A 19,934-nucleotide genomic window follows, 5' to 3' on the forward strand; every position below is an offset into this window, starting at 1 on the left:
CACCAAAGAACATTTCTAACACGAGGAGATGCCAACACTTCGCTTTCGTTCGCGTCGAAAGTACCGCTTGCTACCAGCATTTCTTGCTTCTTGGAGAGGCCGGCTACGTATACACGTAGGGAGCAACGCTGAACTCCTCAGAGAAACGCAAGCTCTTGAAATTTACCATTACCGTCTCGCCAAACCACAGCCCTAAACCACCTTGCACCGTGCTTCATGTGTGGCGGCAGCGACCGGTCCGGACGAACACCAATGTTGACATCACGAGGCACCCAACCAATCACAGGCGGTAACGAGGCGCACGAGCTGCCCGAGTCTGCTGCTGCACTTTTTATCAAAAAAAATTTGTTTGCGCTTTCTTTTGGTCAATTTCGATGCGATATTCGAATTCGGAAGGTTGAAAACCATTATGTACAGCTCTTCACTCATTTTTTTTTTTAACTCCAGCTTCCTTTTAAGGGCAGTTAAAGACATGCATTCATTTTTTCAGACTGCCCGATTTTAGGATGTTTTTGCGGCCCCTAGGAAGTACGGACACGGACGTTGACTTACAACTGACAAAGTGGATGCTTCAATTGATCCATGGGGTGAACGCATGGCAGAAGGAGGATGAGAACAGAAAGGACTGACGCACTGAGGAATTATTGGGAAAGGAAGCGTGCTGCCGCCTCTTTGAAAGAGCTTGAGCTCAAGAAACAGTGTGGGCTCACGCCAAGATGCAGGTGTCCCTCATGCAAACCAAGATTAACTCTTTAAAGCAGTGAAACCCAAGACTGAGATGTTGTGTACAGGCTGAGAGTATGTCAGGACAGTTGAGGTTGACTTCCCAGCTGCTGAGAGAGAATCCTCGTTGTAACAAAGTTCCGGCCCCATACCAATGAGCTTGCTGTCAGTGGATAGAAATAGCTCATATTAAAAAATATTTACTTCTGTATGCATCTCCTTATCATTCGTATTTGAAAATGTTCGACTCAATTTGGAATGGGTTTTACTGTTTTTTTTTCATTGTGCATTTTACTAACACCTTCCTTCTGTTTTTTTTTTAAATAAAAGAGATATTACTCCTTACTATTCAAACTGAATTACCTCTTTTTTTTTCAACATGATTACTAGAGAGTGACAGCATCAGGCAACATAGTGTCAGCCTGTCTTGACATAACACAAAGCTCTGGCTCATTCAGGGAATTTTGCAAAGGTGCTCAGGGAAAGCCTGGAAAACTCAGGGAAATTGGAAATGTCAACTTGGTAGACACCCTGATGTTTTAGAATTGTCCATTTTTTATACATCTTCAAAAAACGCACTCCTAGTCTCTCACCAATTTTTTTTTATTGCAAGTGTGCTCTGTTTTGTTGTTTAGCACCATGTAGCCTATAGTGTCACTCAAGGTCCCAAAGTGCACTCCCCATAAGTGCACTTAACTTACCCACCTTCAGGGGTATAAGTGAGCTTTGCTTATGATAATGAAGAAGAATCATTTCTTCCATACCTGTTTATTCTTGTACGCTGTTTTTCACTACCTTCATAGCATGGCCAGAATACTCATCATTGACCCCTTGAATATGCCATCTGTGAGAGAGCACCAGCGCACTTTAAGAAATGCAGTTTCTGAGCACATCTTTAACGCATTAGCATTCTTAGGGTACACTTCACACACATTCCAGGGGGCCAACTCTCTATGTATGTTTGTATCTGTGTGTCTATATATGTTTCTGTCTCACCTCTTTGCCTCCTATCTGAGTCACTGGGTAGTCCATGGTCGAATCGGTAGAGCACCAGGACGCTGTGTTGAAAGTGTCGGGAACCGAGGGGTCGCAGCGGAACACCAAAACAGAAAGACCAGCGTAGCAGGCTTCTAGAACCGAACTGCGTGCGCCATGCTTGCGCATTGAGCATGCGTTGCCCAACTTTATTTTCGATGTTTTTTACAGCCAGTACCAAGGCGCTGGCTGAGAGCACCGACCTTAGTGTCCCCGCATTGTAGCGTCGGTAGCCACTACAGAGCCCCCCGCCCAGACGAAATGGCAAAATGTACGCATCGAAGAGGTAGAGATGGGGCTATCTTGGTGACATGCAGATTGGTGGATACGCCGACGACATCAGCAGGGAGCTCCTTGGGAGACGTCTCAAGGTAGGCTGGTTTGAGGCGGTATAATGAGACAGCCTCTTCACGGCCATTCCATAGTTTGGTGGCGGGCTTCAGTTTCTTGTGGAGGACCCCGTAAGGCCCATCGTAGGAGGGTGTAAGACGTGCCTTTACAGAGACTTGTCTAAGAAAAGCATGCGTCAAAGACACAAGGTCCAGATGCACAAAGATTCTGTGGTCAGAAAGAAGATCAAGGTGGGGCAGGGCACAGTTGCTCAGTGCAGTCCTGTAGGCATTTGAGGTACTACAGTGGTTGGGGCAAGGGGACTGAAGGAACCCTTGCCCCAACCCATGCTGAAACAAAGGCCTTGGTGACTGTTTCCACAGTGATGTCCGGAATGGGCATATGGCTTCGGGCCAACGGGTGAAGAGGGGTGACCTCCAGGAAGTTGGAGGGGTGCACCATAGATGAGTTCGGCTGCTAAACAGCCGAGGTCGCAATGAAGGACTGCACGAAGCCAACAAGCACCATAGAAAGGTGGTCGACCCTGTGCTCTCGATCCAGGCACACAGTCAGGGCAGCCTTGAGCTGGCGATGGAGCGACTCAACCATACTGTTGGCACAGGGATGGTATGCTGTGTGGGAGTCTTCGTGTGGCGGGTCACTTTGACAGTATGGCAAGCGAGGCACGAGCGGGCCACTGTCGAACATCGGTGTTAGTGCTCGGCCAGACATACCACTGTGTAAAAGCCATTGTGAGGCACGGATGCTGGGATGGCATACGTCATGAAGGTACTGGAATACTGTATGACAGAAGGCAGCTGGAATGAAGAGCGAGGTGCAGCCGCTGATGTGTCACACCAGAGTGACCCAGGCACAAACGGGTAAGGAACGAGTTGCAAATGGAGGGAAAGGGTATAGTCAAGCAGAGCTTGCAACTCGGGGTCTTCCATCTGTGCCCGAGTTTGACATTTCCAGTTCACAGCAGGTGTAGAAGTGCCAAGGGATGTGATGTGTAAAAGTGCGTCAGTTGCCTCGTTCTAGGTGTCGTTGATGTGCCGGATATCCATTGTGAACTCTGATATAGGCCAGTTGATGAAGCTCATGTGAGAGGTATTTGAAAGAGTTCATATGGAAGACATACACCAGAGGCTTATGATCAGTTAGAGCATAAAATGGCTGGTGCTCTAAGAAGTGTTCTCTAACAAGTGCTGTATGGTAGAGTAGACAGGGAGCAACTCACTGCCAAAAACACTGCAGCAAGTCTCAGCAGGTTGGAGCTTCCAAGGGAAGAAGCCCAGTGTGTGCCACTCGCAGGTGATTTTCTGTTGGATAGCCACGCTGGAAGCATCCACCCTGACGTGAAGAGACACGTTAGTTTTAGGATGGATAAGAAGCACCGAATCAGCAACGGCTTGTTGGCAGCCCTGAAAGTAGCTTGAGTTTCAGGAGACCAGGAGACCGGATGAGGGGCTCTTGGTTGTGCAAGAAGGTATACAAACAAAAAGATTTTTACAAACATGGCCATCCACCAATGCCAAGCCAGCTTTGTCATGTGAAACTATATCAGACAGACTGCGCAATGTTTGAATGAAAGATTAAAGGAGCATGACTATAACATTTCAAAAGCAGTCGCCGGACACCTTGGGATACATTGTAGAGATTGCGGATGTTGGCCATTCTTTAAGAAATGCAAGATTGTGAGCAAAGATGGCAGCTAAATGACGGGAGAAATAATCGAAGCCGCTGAGATCGCACATTTGGGAAGTATGTGTGTGAGCATGTCATCACTCTCCCTTAGTGCAGAGAAAATGGATTTCCTCACGCGCTAATCTGGAATTTTGTATCATGGTCCCCTTTTGCGATGCCAAAGATGATCATATGACAATGCTGGCTTGGCTTTGGTGGATGGTCATGTTTGTAAATATCATTTTGTTTTTGTCGTTACCCCCTCCCTGAGTATCTTCCAGTATTTATTCCATTGACAAAGGAATAAAATGATAGTTGCGAGTAGCGCTCTGTGGTGTGTGTTTCTCGTCTGTGTGTGTCGTCCAAATGTTGCACAATCGAGCCTCTAATATGCTAGACAGACACTGCTGTTTGAAGGAACTTTTTAATGCACACTTGGAGGACTGGGTATGGACTGACTGGGTACGTACCACACAGACCAAGTGGTCCATGCTCGTCTTCAATGAACCTCTTTGACTTGGGTCAATCAGTATGTGCCAGTAGGTGCATACCACTTTTCAATAAATGTCTTTGATGCCAACTTGGGTAACTAGGCATGTGGCACTCTACAATGGCAAAAGAAACAAAAAAAACGGTGGAACGCATTTTATTATGACTGTCAACAGTAATGTGTTTGGCATTGAATCATTATAGCGATACATTGTATTGCCACCTTCAAAATAAGTTATGTATGAGCCTTGTACTGCAATGGGATTCCTCTTTCGCGTTTCCGTAAGAACATTCAGCATCACTTAACGCCGCTGCCACGAAGCCTGCACGGGACTTCGGAAAAGCATGATGCGCCAGTGCATGCGAATGCGTAGAAACGCATCGTGAGGCAATCAGGCTCTTTTCTTGCACTTCTTTCTAGACAGGCCATGACATCTAGTGTTGCCGCTGAAAAGTTCGCACATGGCCTTTGAGATGAAAAGCATGGTGCCCCGGTGCCTGCAAACACTGAGAATTGGTTCTCTTGATTGCCTCACATCCAGTGGCGCATCATACTCAGTTACCCAAGTTGGCAAGAGGTTCATTGAAGACAGTTCCAGCTCCAAGACAGTAAACTTCCTGATGATGGGAAACTAGCTAATGTTGCACCCATATTCAAGAGCAGTTCCAAGAGCACCGTCTCAAATTATAGACCTATTTTCCTTACTCCCATCTGTTGAAAGCTGCTCGAGCACATTTTGTGTTCGGCTTAATTTCATCATTTGAACTCCATTGGGTATCTAACCCAATGGAGTTTAACCCAGCATGGATTTCGAAATGCCTTTCTTGCACCAGTCAAGTATTGAACTCTTTGATGAAATTAATCATTGTCTTTACAACAGAGGTCAATGAATTGTCTATTTCTGGATTTCAGAAAAGCAAATGACATGGTGTCTCACTCACTTTTGTTCAAGAAACTTGCTCTCATAAGCACTAACACAATTGGATCAAACATATTTTACTCTTTAGAAAGCAAATAGTTGTCTTGAAAGGGAGTTTCTCAGATGATGTTACTGTTACATCTGGTGTGGTGCAAGGCTCCATGTTGGGGCCGCTTCTCTTTTTTTTATATATAATAATAATTGTGATGGTATTGAAACTCAGATATGATTGTTTGTGGATAATTATGTAGTGTATGCAAGGGTATCTGATGAGACAGATTGTTTTCCAGTGGTGGCTGACATGAAGTGCATAGAAAAATGGTGTGTCACTAATAGTATGTCTCTGAACATAAATAAATGTGTACTTGTTGGCTTTCCAAGAAAGATTAACAAAATAATAGATACGTATTTGTTAAGTTGCCAAGAAATAGGGAATAATCAATCAGTAAAATTTTTAGGTGTTATCTCCTGTCAGAGGATAGCTCTTGGTCAGAACATGTTTATATCACAGAAGTGCAGGACATGTCCTTGACTTCTTGTAACAAAGCTTAAAACACGTAAGCATTGACAATAAAGAAGCAGCATATAAATAAAAAAACATGTTTTGCCATTGTATAGGAGTATGCTTGCTCTCTGTGGGATCTGTTTTGTGGTGTACATATGCATTAGAAAAAAAATTCATTGTGGCAAGATTTGTCCTGGGAAGATACGACTGTTTTGGAAATGTAAAGAAAAAGGAAAAAAGAACTTCGTTGGAATCGTTTGTTCGAACAATGAAGCAGGTTACACATACTTTATGCTCTTTTATTCAGTCTTCCATAATGATACGGGAACCTGCTCGTCCAACTGTCTGAAGGCCCCACATTATGTTCCCTTGTGTAAAGGCCATCCACCTAAAGTTAGGCTGTACCTTTCCAGGACTAATTAATTATTCTTTATTTCCAAGAATCATTGTCTCTTGGAATTCACTGTGGTGCGCTGCAACACTGTTGATGGGTTTTACGGAAGTTGCACCCCCCCCCCCCCTCCAATAATGCCTTCATGGCACTGCAGGCCATGTATGAATAAAGAAATAAAGAAGAGTGGTACATACCCGCTGTATTCACGGTGCAGCTCGCTAAAGCGTTGGGGTGAAAGACATTTATTAAAATGTGGCACATACACTGCATTTGGGGCACAGCCTAGTAAAGCATTGTGTGGCCGTCCTTGAGGAGATCTTATGTTTTTGGTTATTTCCACTCAGCATCTGAGAAATTTAACACTTGTGCTAGACGGTGCGGAGTGTTTTTAGGGAAGCGCGAAAGAGGAGTTCTGCTGAATTTTTAAGATCTGGGAAATCTGGAGGCTCACCGAATCAGTACACACATAAGTAATGATTGTCATAAGATTGTGGTATCTGAATAGTGGCTAATTCTTCTATCTCTCCTCATTGTTTTCTGTTGTGATGTCACTGGTGTCAGAAGTAAGCAGCAATGATTCAACTTTCATTTCACATTCACATATCACCGCTCTATGCTCATTTCACTTTCTCAGTGCTCACAGACGAAATACATTTCCTATAAGAGAGCATCTTCTCTGTCAACTTTTCTTGCCGCCCAAGCACTCACCCAAATGTCCTTAGACCACCAACACTCACCCAACAGGTGCTGCACATAAAAGCAGCAACCGTATGATATCAGAGATGCTGTCTTATTATTGGCAAAATTTCTCTGCCACACAAAGGATAAGTGCGGGCGGACCCATTTTTGTGGCAACCATACGGCGACATGGTCAATCAGCAGCAGAGGAGTGATCGCTATGGCTGTCTGGTGTCTCGTTGCTATGGATTTCCGGTTCACTTTCAAGCTGTAGCTGATAGTGCTTCCGAACAAACCATCGACACTCACAAATCGCAATGACATGCCACAGTTGTTTTTCATTTCACATAGAAAAGACAATATTGTGAGATAGCGTAGGTTAGGGTGTGTTGGTATTCCATAACTGAGGTTTTTTAGCGCACAAAAAGGGACGAAAGACAGTGGCAAGACGTGGACACAGTGCTAACTTCCAACAACTGTTTTATTCCACAAAGCGGTACACGTATATATAGGTAACACACACCACCATACGCATGCACATATGTGCTGATTTTTAATCAAATGAGACAGCAACGAGACATGTGTAATGGAAAGTTAAGATGATGTCAAAGATAAAGAACGACCATGCAACCCAGTTTTAACAATTATTGGTTATAACAATGGAATTTCTGTGGCACTTGAATATTGTTATAAGTAGGTTCGACAGTATAGATTTCATTTTAGCGTGTGATGTGCTATGAAATATGTGATACATGTGTAACATTGTTTGTTGTCCTTTTTATTCTTCTGAAGAGCAGAAAAAATAATTGCTATATTTGCATTGAGGTATGCGCCTCATTGTGATTGTATGATGTGTAACAATATGAAAATGATCGCACTGCTGTGGCTGTTGTCTGGGTGGCATAGCCTAGCCAGGCACTTACTGTGCCTTTTTCTATGCCTCCCGAGACAATTGTCTTGAATGAAGAATGAATCAATCTCGCGGGATAGCACCCATTGCATGGTTGCATATTCACAGCAGTGCAGAGTGTGTACATGCAGCTTAGTGTTGTTCTCATGTTGTTCTCTTGGGCCATCGAAATCCACAGGAGACTCTTTGCTGGCCCATTGGAGGCACTCACCTTACCTTTCTTTTACGTAGACCTAATTCTAATTCAAAAAATTTTTGTTTATCAAGGTATTTGCTTGTATGCTTATAGCAAAAATAGAATATATAATACAGGTATTTGTGTCCGATACAACATTGTCCGCACTACAGGTGAAATTTGGGCTAGTTGGCTATTTATGATCTAATAATAGCATGTAAAACAAGGGACAAACAAGCACTGTGTATATTATCTCTTTATGCTCGTTCGTTGTTATTAGAAGCAACATTGTCATAATGAGGTTCGACTGTATGTTCTTGTATCTTCTGTGCAATGAGCATACAGATGCATTTTTCATGTGATTGAAGGAACTTCAGTATTGAAACACTAAAGGTTGCTACTTGTTTAAGCCTTCTGCGGCAGGCTATTGTTGTGTTGCTTGCATCAGAAGCTTCTGGTGGGCTTCACTCAAGTGAAAGCACTGATGAAAGGCATACCGCATTAGTGTGAACTCATCAGTTGCCTCCGTCCAAGGCACACACATGCTTTCGTCTTTTTTAATCCATGCAGATCTGTGAACTGCTTATCCTGTGTGCTTGTATACTGATAACGCAGTGAAAATTCCTTACTACATTGTAATCACGCCATAGAGGCAAAGCATGAGAGCCTGCTCGAGTTTCTTTCAGTCGTAATAGTGACTGTCTATTTTGTTTCGTATGTGGTTAAACCTAAATTCATTTATATTTGAGAAATTAATGAGGAGTTGGAAACATAATGAACTTTTTCTTATAAACACCATCAAATGAGGTCGTGTTGGTGATATTTTTTCTTCTGCAGTCGTGGAAGGTGAGAGCATCAACTACGTAGTCAAGAAAGCAACATACAAGCCAGAAGTCCACCCAGAGCAGAGCCAGAAGCATGACGATTACGTGCTACAAAAGCTTTTCAAGAAGTCTGGTATGTGCTTGATGCATGTAGGGAAGTACAGTTGAGTGCCTTCACAAGGAAATGATGAGTGAACGAAGGAATAATTCTGCCCCAGCTTTATTGTGAGCTGCCTTTGCAATGAAGTGACCTGTTTAACAAATGATTTCAGAGGCCCTAAACGCTTTGTTACAAAGGCATTCAAGTGTACTTCTTGAAAGTATTATTCCTAACTGAGTTTGTGTATTTATTAAAATCACAACATGCACCCATAGGGCATCATTGTAGCAGGGGTACCTTACTCAGTAACATCAAAGATTGCGTTGGTTGGTTCTGCATGACTAAAGGTGACAGTGCAACTTCTTGAATGAAAATAAAACCTACAAATAACACAGACAAGGAAAAGCGCTGACTTCTAATTGGGAATACCGTATTTACTCGCATAATGATTGCACTTTTTAGTAAATAAAATTAATGCAAATTCAAGGGTGCAATCATTACGTGGTTTAAATTTTCCGCGCAAAGAAAAAAATTTTTTTTTTCATCTCGCGTTTGCTGCGAGATGACACCATGTCAACAAGCAGGCAGCTGCTGCTGAACAGTGCAGTACATAAAAAAAAATGGCGGCCGGCAGAGCAAGCCGAACGCGCCAAATGTGATTTCTTTTATTCTCGTTGCACGCATTGAAACAGCTTCTTCCGTATCAGTAATGAATAATATCATAAATATCTGAAAGTTTGCGACAATAACAAAGCCATGTCCACTTTGAGGGGACAGAAACAGAGGTGGGCTCGCCTAGCGGCCAGTGACATAGAAACACATTACAGGCATGCTGCGGAAACTGCGGCATTTGTCTTCACTACTACGCTAATACAGCATGTTTCTGCTAAGGGTGGGCGAATATTTTAGCTGGGTTAAAAGCCGCGGCATATGAATAGGGTACACTGCTAACGTATCAGTGTAAACGTGGCCATTATCATTGTCGCTCGTGATTTGTTGCGTGCCCACGAGTGCAGACGAGAAGAATCGAAAGGTGCCTTTTTGTTCCTGGTGTTAACAGCACAAAACGTAGACGAGACACGAGACAAGAAGACAACACGGCTAGCGCCGACTTTCAACAACGTTTATTTGAAAGAAACACGGCTTCTTATACCATTGCCCATACGTGGCACAGTCACGGGATCGCACATCATGTGAAACACACACTTTTTAGAAGGGTTGAAATCTAGGCCAGTTGGTACATATTTGAAAGAGAAACCAATCAAAAAACACAAAGGACAAGAGGAGAGGTTCACACCACAACGACTGGACTATCAACTGAGCTTTATTAGAATCGGTGTAGTCCCAGAAAGACTTTCTTTTTTTGCACTCAAGACAGTGGTTGTACATGCAAAAGCTCAAGTTCTTTTTTTGTGTCATTAACAAGGACGGCGTGCTAACGCATTGATCATGAAGTCTGTTCATCTCCGCTGCCTCACTTATCTCCCGGACCAGCTGGTCATTGTGTTTCTTCAGCACTTCACAGCGTCTGAATTCTGCGGCGCAAGCTTTAGAGGGGCAATCCCTGACATGGATGCCTACATTCCTGTTAGCCTGTTCAACGCCAAGTTTATGTTCCTTTAGTCTTTCGTTTGTGCATCTTGAAGTTAGCCCTACATACTTTTTTCTGCATTTCAAAGGTATTGAATACACCGCGTCTTCTGTGCACTCCACAGAATGATTCTGGTGATTTATCATGCACCGTTGCTGCTTTATCGGCTCTTCAGCATTGACACGTCGGCAGAGGCTTTTCAGTTTTTTCGGGGCAGTAAGCACTACATTAACTCCAGCTTTGCGCCCAATCTTTTTCAAGCGGTGAGAAAAGTTGTGCACATTAGCACGGCCACGGTCCCTCGCTTTTCTTTCATTTTTGGCTTCTCGCCACCTTGTTTGTTATGGACACGCTCGAGTTTTAGGTTCTTGCTCATTTTTTTCTGCAACAGACACAAGAAGGTGCGACAGGTAACCAGCCCTAGTAAGGCGGTCAACCTGCCGCCGAAACTTTGTTCCTTCGCGTGGATGCACAATTTTTTAAGGGCATTAGATAAAGGTTTGCAATTTCTCTCTTCACCAGTTTTGAATGCGCTGATTGGAATGGCAGTGGCGCCTTGTTGCCTCTGAGTTTATAGGCCCAGCAGACCTTCCCCCTGGAGAGCTCAAGTCGGAGATCAAGGAATCTCAAAGACCCTTGCGTGGGGACCTCGTGTGTAACAGCAAGTGGCTGAAGTGCATGACTAAAGCATGTTACTGCCTCCAAAACTGCATCCTCTGAATTCGCGCCAGAGCCATCACACAGAACTAAGTAATTGTCAACATAACGAAAGACTCTCCAGATGCTTGTTCTGGTTAGGGCATTCTGATGTAATCTATCTTTCTGGGCAAGATACAAATCGCTAAGTGCTGGCGCAATATATGACCCTATACAGATGCTGTGTTTCTGGAGGTACACATTCGCTCCCACAAAACATGAGTGGGCTTCAAATATACAGAAAAGAGTTCCAGGAACCCACCGGTTGAAACCCCGCAGGCATCTTGAAAAGCACCAGCACCGTGTGCATCTATACATTCTTCCACGCAGTCGAAAATCTCATCTTGGGGGATTGAATAATGTAAATCTTGAACATTTACAGAGCATGCTACAAATTCATTGCTAGAGTTGTCTTTTAAAAACCTTATTACATCGTCTGAGGATTTCACCTGGAAAGGATCGTCAACAGTTAGTAGTTTTAGTTTGTAGTTTGCAGTTAGTAGTTTTTTTGTTGTTGTTCTTCACCAAAACCATTATGAAGCCTACAAATAATAAAGCCAAGGTAAGCTTGGTTGAAGTTTCTTTTTTCATGGGAGTGCGGAAAGTTATTAAAGGAATGAAATGGAGCATCTGCTTAAGAATGTTTGATGCGTGCAGACCGCTTGGTATCTCTTCAAGAGTCGTTCACGTGGCATTCGACAGATGATAAGCGCGATCATAATTAGCTAGACTTGGCATGCAACATATTGCTGCAAAAAGTTCGGGGTGCTATCATTACACGGGAAAGAAAATGAATTTTGACGACAAAATTCAGGGGTGCGATCATTACGCGAGTGCGATCATTATGCGAGTAAATACGGTATTTATGTGCACAAAAGCTATGCACATTACAAGTGCGGCAAGTTCGACTGGTTTATAAGGTTGTAATCAAGAGTTTGACAGAAGCCCATCTGGTCGGGATGAGTCATGACAAAAACGTACAGTCGAACCCAACTATATCGAACCTGTTTACATCTAAATATTCTATATATCGAACAACTTCTGGACACGGTATAGTTACAATGAGTATATATAGCAAAAATTACGCTTACACCGAACAAAACTAGTAGTAGTGACTCCCGATATATCGAACGTCAAGTGGCGAAAAGTGCCCCCGGAAGTTGGCTTTCCCTCGCGGTTGTGGGAATGCCCGGCAGCGCGGCTCCATCCAACTGCTCTCCCTACGTGACTGTGCTACCTTGAAGCAGCGGACACCCGTCTGCAAAAATTATCCTGGCCCACCCACAGCGCTTGCTCAGACAGCCAATCAGAGGTTCTTGTGCCCTCGTCGTGCAAGGTGGCGAAAGTGAGAGTTGTCTCGCTGCTTTTCTGGTTCATTGTGTGCGCCTTGTGGGCCTTCTCCCGCTGTGTTACTGTGATGAAGTAGCAGAATTCGCCTTTCGTCGTGAAGCTCAATCACAAATCGGGTCGAACGCGGTGAGAAGTTGGATGTCCCTGCAATGTACAAGATTCCGAGGTGCACTCTCGGCACGATCTTGAAGGGGGAGATTAGGGCTAAAGCGGCCTCACTCACAACCCAATGCCCGTGGCACCTGACGCGTACGCATGGCCGTGTACGAGCGTTTAATCCGAAATAGCTTCAGCCGTAATGACTTCCGCGTGCTCGGTGATGACTGTAAATTCTGATGAATGCGACGCAGCCGTTGCCAGTGTTGCCGAAACTTGGAGCGAGCTGTCAGAGTGGACGAGTTTGTGAGCGGAAATGATAGTGTCACGACCAGGGGAGAGCCCGGAAACAAAGACTGCATTGCCGAAATCGTGCCATGCACAAGTGAAAGTGAGCACAATGAGGAAAGCAATGACCATCCTTGGCCCACATCCTTCGAAGTGATTGGTGCGCTCGCACTAGTCCGGTGCTTCTGCGCGAATGCGGAAGGTTGCGGCCTCAGCTGCTCCGACTCCTTAAAGAAAGTGGAAAAGTGCGTGCGTTGCACGCAGCGAAATTGCCTAAGCAGAAGAAAATGCAGGACTATTTTGTGTGAAACTGAGCTAGTTTGATCAATAAAGTGATTTTGAAAATGGTATGGGCTTTTATGACATCCAATTATTTAGCAGGCTTATATCGAATTATGCTCTATATTGAACTGATCGGTGTTTTTTTGCGAGTTCGATGTAGCCGGGTTCAACTGTACACTGACCAAGTAAACCTTATTAAAAGACAAGACGTTACGGCTTTCATATGGAAGCCTTGTTCCCAGTAGGGCAAAAAAGGTTGAAGTGCCTGTTTAAATGTCAAAAGAATATCATCAGCAATCTCGAGGGTATAGTAAAAGTAGTGGGAGAATTCTATACTGACTTGTACAGTACCCAGAAGACTCAGGATAACTCCATTCGAAACAGTAATGAACAGGATACAGAAACACCTCCTGTAACTAGCGGTGAGGTCAGAAGGGCCTTGGCAAAACATGAAACAGGGAAGAGCGGCAGGAGGGGATAGAATAACAGGCGATTTAATCAAAGATAGAGGAGACATAGTGCTTGGAAGTCTCTATTGACTGTAAGGATCCCAGGGAACTGGAAGAATGCAAACATACTAATCCACAAAAAGTGAGATGTTAAAGAATTCAAAAATGTACAGGCCCATTAGCTTACTCCTCATATTATGTAAAATATTCGCCAAGATAATCTCCAATAGAATAAGGGCAACACTGTAGTCAGCCAAGGGAACAGACAGATCTCGGGAAGGGATACTCTACAGTGGATCACATCCATGTCATCAATCAGATAATTGAGAAATCCGCAGAGTACAATCAGCCTCTATATATGGCTTTCATAGGTTACGAAAAGGCATTTGATTCAGTAGAGATACCAGCAGTCATAGAGGCATTACGTAATCAAGGAGTACAGACCGCGTATGTAAATATTCTGGAAAATATCTACAGAGATTCCACAGTTTAATTCTCCACAAAAAAGTAGGAAGATACCTGTAAAGAAAGGGGCCAGACAAGGAGACGCAATCTCTTCAATGCTATTCACTGCATGTTTGGAAGAAATATTCAAGCTATTAAAGTGGGAAGGCTTAGGAGTAAGGATCGACGGCAAATATCTCAGCAACCTTCGGTTTGCGATGACATTGTTTTATTCAGCAACACTGCAGACGAGTTACAACAAATGATTGAAGACTAACAGAGAAAGTGTAAGAGTGGGGTTGAAGATTGTGCTATTGACCGAAGGTGAAGTCAGGCTCCAGCCGTTCCGATGTAAAAAGCCATTTGTTCATTCAACATATACAACCATATATATAATGAACAGAAGCGCCCCCTGGCGAATAAAAAACTCAAAAGAATAACGAAACTAAATACGACATTCTCCCTCCCTTATGTTTAGTGATTAGTTGTTAGTAAGTATTAGTAAGGAAAACCCCAAGGCATGCACACTGTGCTTATTTACATATTTACAAACTATGTACACAACATCAGACCGCCAACTAGTTGGTCTGATAGTCTTGGAGCCAGGCCGGCAGCCGGCGCTTTCGGGTCGGCTGCTTTGGACGTCGCAGTGGCGACGAGCTCGTAGACTGCTGCTGCGGTATGCCAGGAGACCGCGCCAACCAAAGTGTGAAGCACTCTGTGTGGGGCAACGGGAAACTGTCTGGAACAGTAGCTTTGTTTGGCTCTCGAAGGTCTACACACATGCTGATGCTACCGTCTTTCTTGTCAACAACAACAATGGGGGCACCCATTCAGAAGCATCGATGCGTTCTATGATGTCAAGGCTCAGCAACCTCTGAAGCTCATTTGATACTGGTGACCGGAGAGAATATGGCAGACGGTGAAGCTTCGAAGTTACAGGCTGCACGCCTTGCCGCATCTTGATACAATACGTGAACCCCTTAGCAAAACCCAACTCGGGACTGAAAAGTGAACTGAACTCATGTGCTAAGGCTGGCGGAAGAGCTTTGTTACGGGGCTGCGTGCTTGACGGTGTGGAAATGGAACAGGATAGCGCGTCAACAACAGTCGGCAGCGGAGCAACGGACGTGTATAAGCACTTGAGAGCAGAACCCTCAATGCGAAGATCCAAGGCTTTAATGCCGTCAAGACCAATCAGACAAGTTCTTTGGTGAACGACATAAAAACGTAGCGACGCTGTGTGGCCTTAAACCGAACGTCTGCCTGGAAACAACCTAGCACGGGAATTGTCCGCTGAGAGTAGTCAAACAGAGTAACATGTGGAGCAGGCAGGAGTGGAACGCTCTGAAAATATCGACTGAATTCTTGCTCCAACAGGATTGAAACAGACGACCCTGAATCTACAAGGAATGTAAAGGTGACATTGGTGACTTGGACTTGAATATGAATTCCGCTATGTGCGGAACGCTGCACAGTCAAAACTTGCTCAGCGCTGCTAGATGACGAAACATCTTCATGAAATTCAACTTCACTGACTCGGCCTTGCATTTGAGTTAGCTTGTGGTTGCATACCCTTTGAAAGTGGCCCTTGCGAATGCAAAACGAGCAAGTCTTGCCATGCGCTGGGCACTGCGGCGCTGACGCGATGTGGTCCCGCAAGCCGCTTCGGAAACAATGTGGTGAACCGCAGCGGCTACTTTTTTCTCTGTTCCGCTCAGGGGGGCGGTTCCGCTGCGGCGCACGTGAGCTGCCCGCGCTCCTCATTAAATTCTGCTCAAAGGTGGCTGCCGGTTGTGAATTTGTTTTTTTTGAAGAATGCGAGGATGGTTTACAACGCTGCCGCAATGAAATTGCTTCGACGGAAGCAGAAAGCTCCTTTAGCTCTTCAGCCGCCTGCTCAAACTGAAGTGCAATTCCAACTGAATTCTCGAATGAAAGTGTGGAACCCTCAAGCAGTAACCGCTAGCATACGCGATTAGAAGCTACGCAGGCAACGAATTGATTCCGCAGAGCATCATCTTGTGAGGCAAATGAACAGTATGATGCTAGCTCCTGTAGAGCGGCAACAAAGTCACGAACGGACTTGCCTGTGTGTTGGCTGGGGCGGTGAAAGCTATGACGCTCGACGATAATGTTGCATGACGTTGTAAACTGGTGCCCTAATGCGGCGAGTGCAGAGTCGTATTCGTCAGGAGGGGCCACGACAAACTTGTCATCAGCGTGTGCTGCGGCACTTGGCGCTGCCGGTGCTGTGGTGCTGGTCCCTGCATGTAGCGTCTGATAAATACGCTAGCCCTCCGCCCCCAAACAATGCAAAAGAATAACCTTGCGTTGCTCCGGCTTGAATGCGGTGGCTCCGGATGCCAGCAAGTACACGTTGAACATCTGCTCCCACTGCTCCCATGGCAATGACAGTCGGCCAGGTGTCGGAAGGAAAAACGGTGGCGGAGCAAGCCTGGTGAAGCTCATGGTTGGTGGATCCGGATGACGCAGCGGGGCTAGGGGTATGTTCAAGGCATCCTCATTGCCAATGTGGTATTGACCGAAGGTGAAGTCAGGCTCCAACCGTCCCGATGTAAAAAGCAGTTTATTCAACGTATACAACCACATATATAATGAAAAACAGAAGCGCCCCCTGGGGAATAAAGAACTCAAAGAAATAACAAAACTAAATACAACCTCAGTCAGCCAAGGGAACAGGCAGGTCTCGACCAGGGATATTCTACAGTGGATCACATCCATGTCATCAGTCAGGTAATCGAGAAATCCGCAGAGTACAATCAGCCTCTATATATTGTCATGTGGTAGTGACGTTGAAGAACACAGTAGCAATACTGTGAAGTACAAAACGTAACTTTTATTGGGCGAACCTGTGCCCACAAAAACAGGCTACACTTATAGCACAACGATAGCGGCGAACACGGTCGGCGATCGTCGAAAATCTGATCAGCGGGTCAAGTGCGTCAGCTTTTATAGATAGTCGTCGAATGTTCCCGAGTGATCGCTGGGACCCGCATGCCTTCAACGAAGTTCTAGGCCACTTACGTCGCGCATACATACGATCAGATTACACAAGGTTCGCTCACAGACAGTGGATGGAAGCGTCTATAACACTCCAGAAGCTTCCGATACATGCAGGCGCGTCCTGCGCTGTGCGATAACATTTGTTAGGCGGTGAAACTGTCGCCCGATAAAGACAAACAAGTACACGTGTCAATACCCCCTCTTAAAAAGCATCGACCCTGCAAACAAACGAAAGTAATAAACAAAACCCCCATAGCAAAGAAACAGCGAGCTAAGGAAATTTGTCAGCGTGCGTAAAAGGGCTTAGGACGCACCACATGGACCACTTCAGATCGTGTGCGGTGTCGCTGCGAATGTGGAATGCCGTCTGGCACGACCTCATAGTCTAGTGCGCCAATACATCAGATGACCTTGTAGGGTCCGAAATAGCGTCGCAATAGTTTCCCACTGAGTCCTCGTCGGCGTATCGGGGTCCAAACACAAACACGGTCACCGGGCTGGTACTCGACGTAGCGTCGTTGGAGGTTGTAGTGTCGGCTGTCAGTACGCTGCTGGTTCTTGATCCGTAGGCGGGCGAGCTGTCGGGCTTCTTCGACGCGCTGAAGATAGGTTGCGACGTCAACATTCTCTGCGTCAATGGCGTGCTGCAGCATGGCGTCGAACGTCGTCGTCGGGTTCCTGCCATAAACCAACTTGAACAGTGTTGTTTCTTGCACCGCCATGTTGTAAGCAAAGGTTACTTATGGCAGGACCGCGTCTCATGTATTGTGTTCAACGTCGACGTGCATTGCTAGCATGTCAGCGAGGGTCTTGTTCAGGCGCTCCATGAGAGCATTCGTCTGTGGGTGGTAGGCAGTTGTCCTCCTGTGGCTTGTCTGGCTGTATTGCAGGATGGCTTGGGTGAGCTCTGCTGTAAAAGCCGTTCTTCTGTCGGTGATGAGGACTTCTGGGGCACCATGTCGCAGCAGGATGTTCTCGACGAAAAATTTTGCCACTTCGGCTGCGCTGCTTTTTAGTAGAGCTTTAGTTTCAGCAAAGTGGGGGCGAGATAGCCAGTCGCTATGACGATCCACATATTCCCGGATGTTGACGTCGGAAACGGCCCCAACAAATCCATCCCGATCCGCTGGAATGGTCGGCGAGGAGGTTCGATCGGCTGTAGTAATCCTGCTGGCCTTGTCGATGGTGTCTTGCGTTGCTGACAGTCTCGGCATGTCTTGACATAATGGGCAACGTCGGCGGTTAGACGTGGCCAGTACTACCTTTCCTGTATACTCGCAGCGTCTGGGAGAATCCAAGGTGCCCAGAAGTTGGATTGTTGTGTAGGGTGTGCAGTACTTCTGGACACAGCGCTGACGGTATAACAAAAAGGTAGCTGGTACGGACTCGTGAAAAGTTGTTCTTCACGAGCAGGTTGTTTTGTAGCGTGAAAAAAAACAATCCGCGCTTAAATTGCCTAGCCACAACGTCGGTGTTCCCTTACAAATACTCGACGAGACCTTTTAGCTCTGGGTCTGCTCGTTGCTGTTTAGTGAAGTCTTCCGCGCTTGTTTTCCCAAGAAAGGCGTCGTCGTCCTCGTCGTCTTGCGGCGGGGGATCGACGGGGGCGCGCGATAAACAGTCGGCGTCGGAGTGTTTTCTTCCGGACTTGTATATTACCGTGACGTCATATTCTTGTAGTCTGAGGCTCCAACGTGCCAGCCGTCCTGAAGGGTCCTTTAAGTTAGCTGGCCAACACAACAAGTGATGGTCGCTGACAACTTTGAATGGCCTGCCATAGAGGTAAGGGCGGAATTTTGCTGTAGCCCAAATGATGGCGAGGCATTCCTTGTCAGTCGTAGAATAATTGTCTTTTGCTTTTGACAGCGACTGGCTAGCATAAGATATCACCTGTTCAAGTCCGTCTTTCCTCTGGACAAGGACGGCACCGAAGCCTAGGCTGCTGGCGTCAATGTGGATTTCGGTATCGGTGTCCTCGTCGAAGTGTGCAGGTACCGGCGGTGACTGCATGCGTCGTTTGAGTTCTTGAAATGCATCGGCCTGCGGCGTTTCCCACTTGAACTCGACATCACATTTGGTTAGATGTGTTAGCGGCTCCGCAATGCGTGAAAATTCCTTGACAAAGTGCCTATAGTAGGCACACATGCCAAGGAATCTGCGCACTGCCTTCTTGTTGATTGGCTGCGGGAACTTTGCAATGGCAGCTGTCTTCTACGGGTCGGGGCGTACTCCAGATTTGCTGATGACGTGGCCTAGGAACAGAAGCCCATCGTAAGGAAACGGCACTTTTCCGACTTCAGAGTGAGCCCTGATGACTTGATGGCCTCTAATACTGTTGCAAGCAGTGTAGGTGCAGCGGTGGCGTAGAGGTAGAACAGCCGCCTCGCATGCAAGAGGTCCGTGGTTCGAATCCCGGTGCCGGCAATTTTCCACCGGATTAAAAAAAAACAAAATCCGCGTGTTGATGAAATTGCATAAACAGGTCTGGAGTGTGGCCTGATCCCGGTGACCAGAACCGGTAACACACTCCCTCACCAGCACAGGATTGGCCACCCTGGTGCAGTACTTGGCCACAACCTCCTATATGAACACAACAATCAAACCCCCTGCCCTCAGTCCCCAGCAGATGCAAAACAACTGACCACGACGGCGGTCAGACCTGCGGCGCAGCAGAGGGTGCTAAGAATCCCTGGCTCCGGACAGGCCGCCATTGGAATATGAACCTGGCAACGTTTAACGCTAGAACGTTATTAGTGAGGCGAGTCTAGCAGTGCTATTGGAGGAATTAGAGGGCAGTAAATGGGATATAATAGGGCTCAGTGAAGTTAGGAGGCCAAAAGAAGCATATACAGTGCTAAAAAGCGGGTATGTCCTGTACTACCGGGGCTTAGCGGAGAGACGAGAACTAGGAGTCGGATTCCTGATTAATAAGAATGTAGCTG

The 19,934-nt window shown here is 45.8% G+C and overlaps 1 protein-coding gene across 4 annotated transcripts in view; it reads left to right on the forward strand.

Annotated features, from left to right (window-relative positions):
* LOC139048620 (DNA excision repair protein ERCC-6-like) overlaps nucleotides 1-19,934 on the forward strand; it is a 374,291-nt gene that overhangs the window by 341,341 nt on the left and 13,016 nt on the right. For all 4 annotated transcript variants that reach the window (XM_070523067.1, XM_070523070.1, XM_070523068.1 and 1 more), the window contains one exon: nucleotides 8,683-8,802. In XM_070523067.1, coding sequence (XP_070379168.1) covers nucleotides 8,683-8,802 — 120 coding nt within the window. The remainder of the gene's footprint in view (nucleotides 1-8,682; nucleotides 8,803-19,934) is intronic.

This window comes from Dermacentor albipictus, chromosome 8 (assembly GCF_038994185.2).
Source record: "Dermacentor albipictus isolate Rhodes 1998 colony chromosome 8, USDA_Dalb.pri_finalv2, whole genome shotgun sequence".
Taxonomy (NCBI): domain Eukaryota; kingdom Metazoa; phylum Arthropoda; class Arachnida; order Ixodida; family Ixodidae; genus Dermacentor; species Dermacentor albipictus.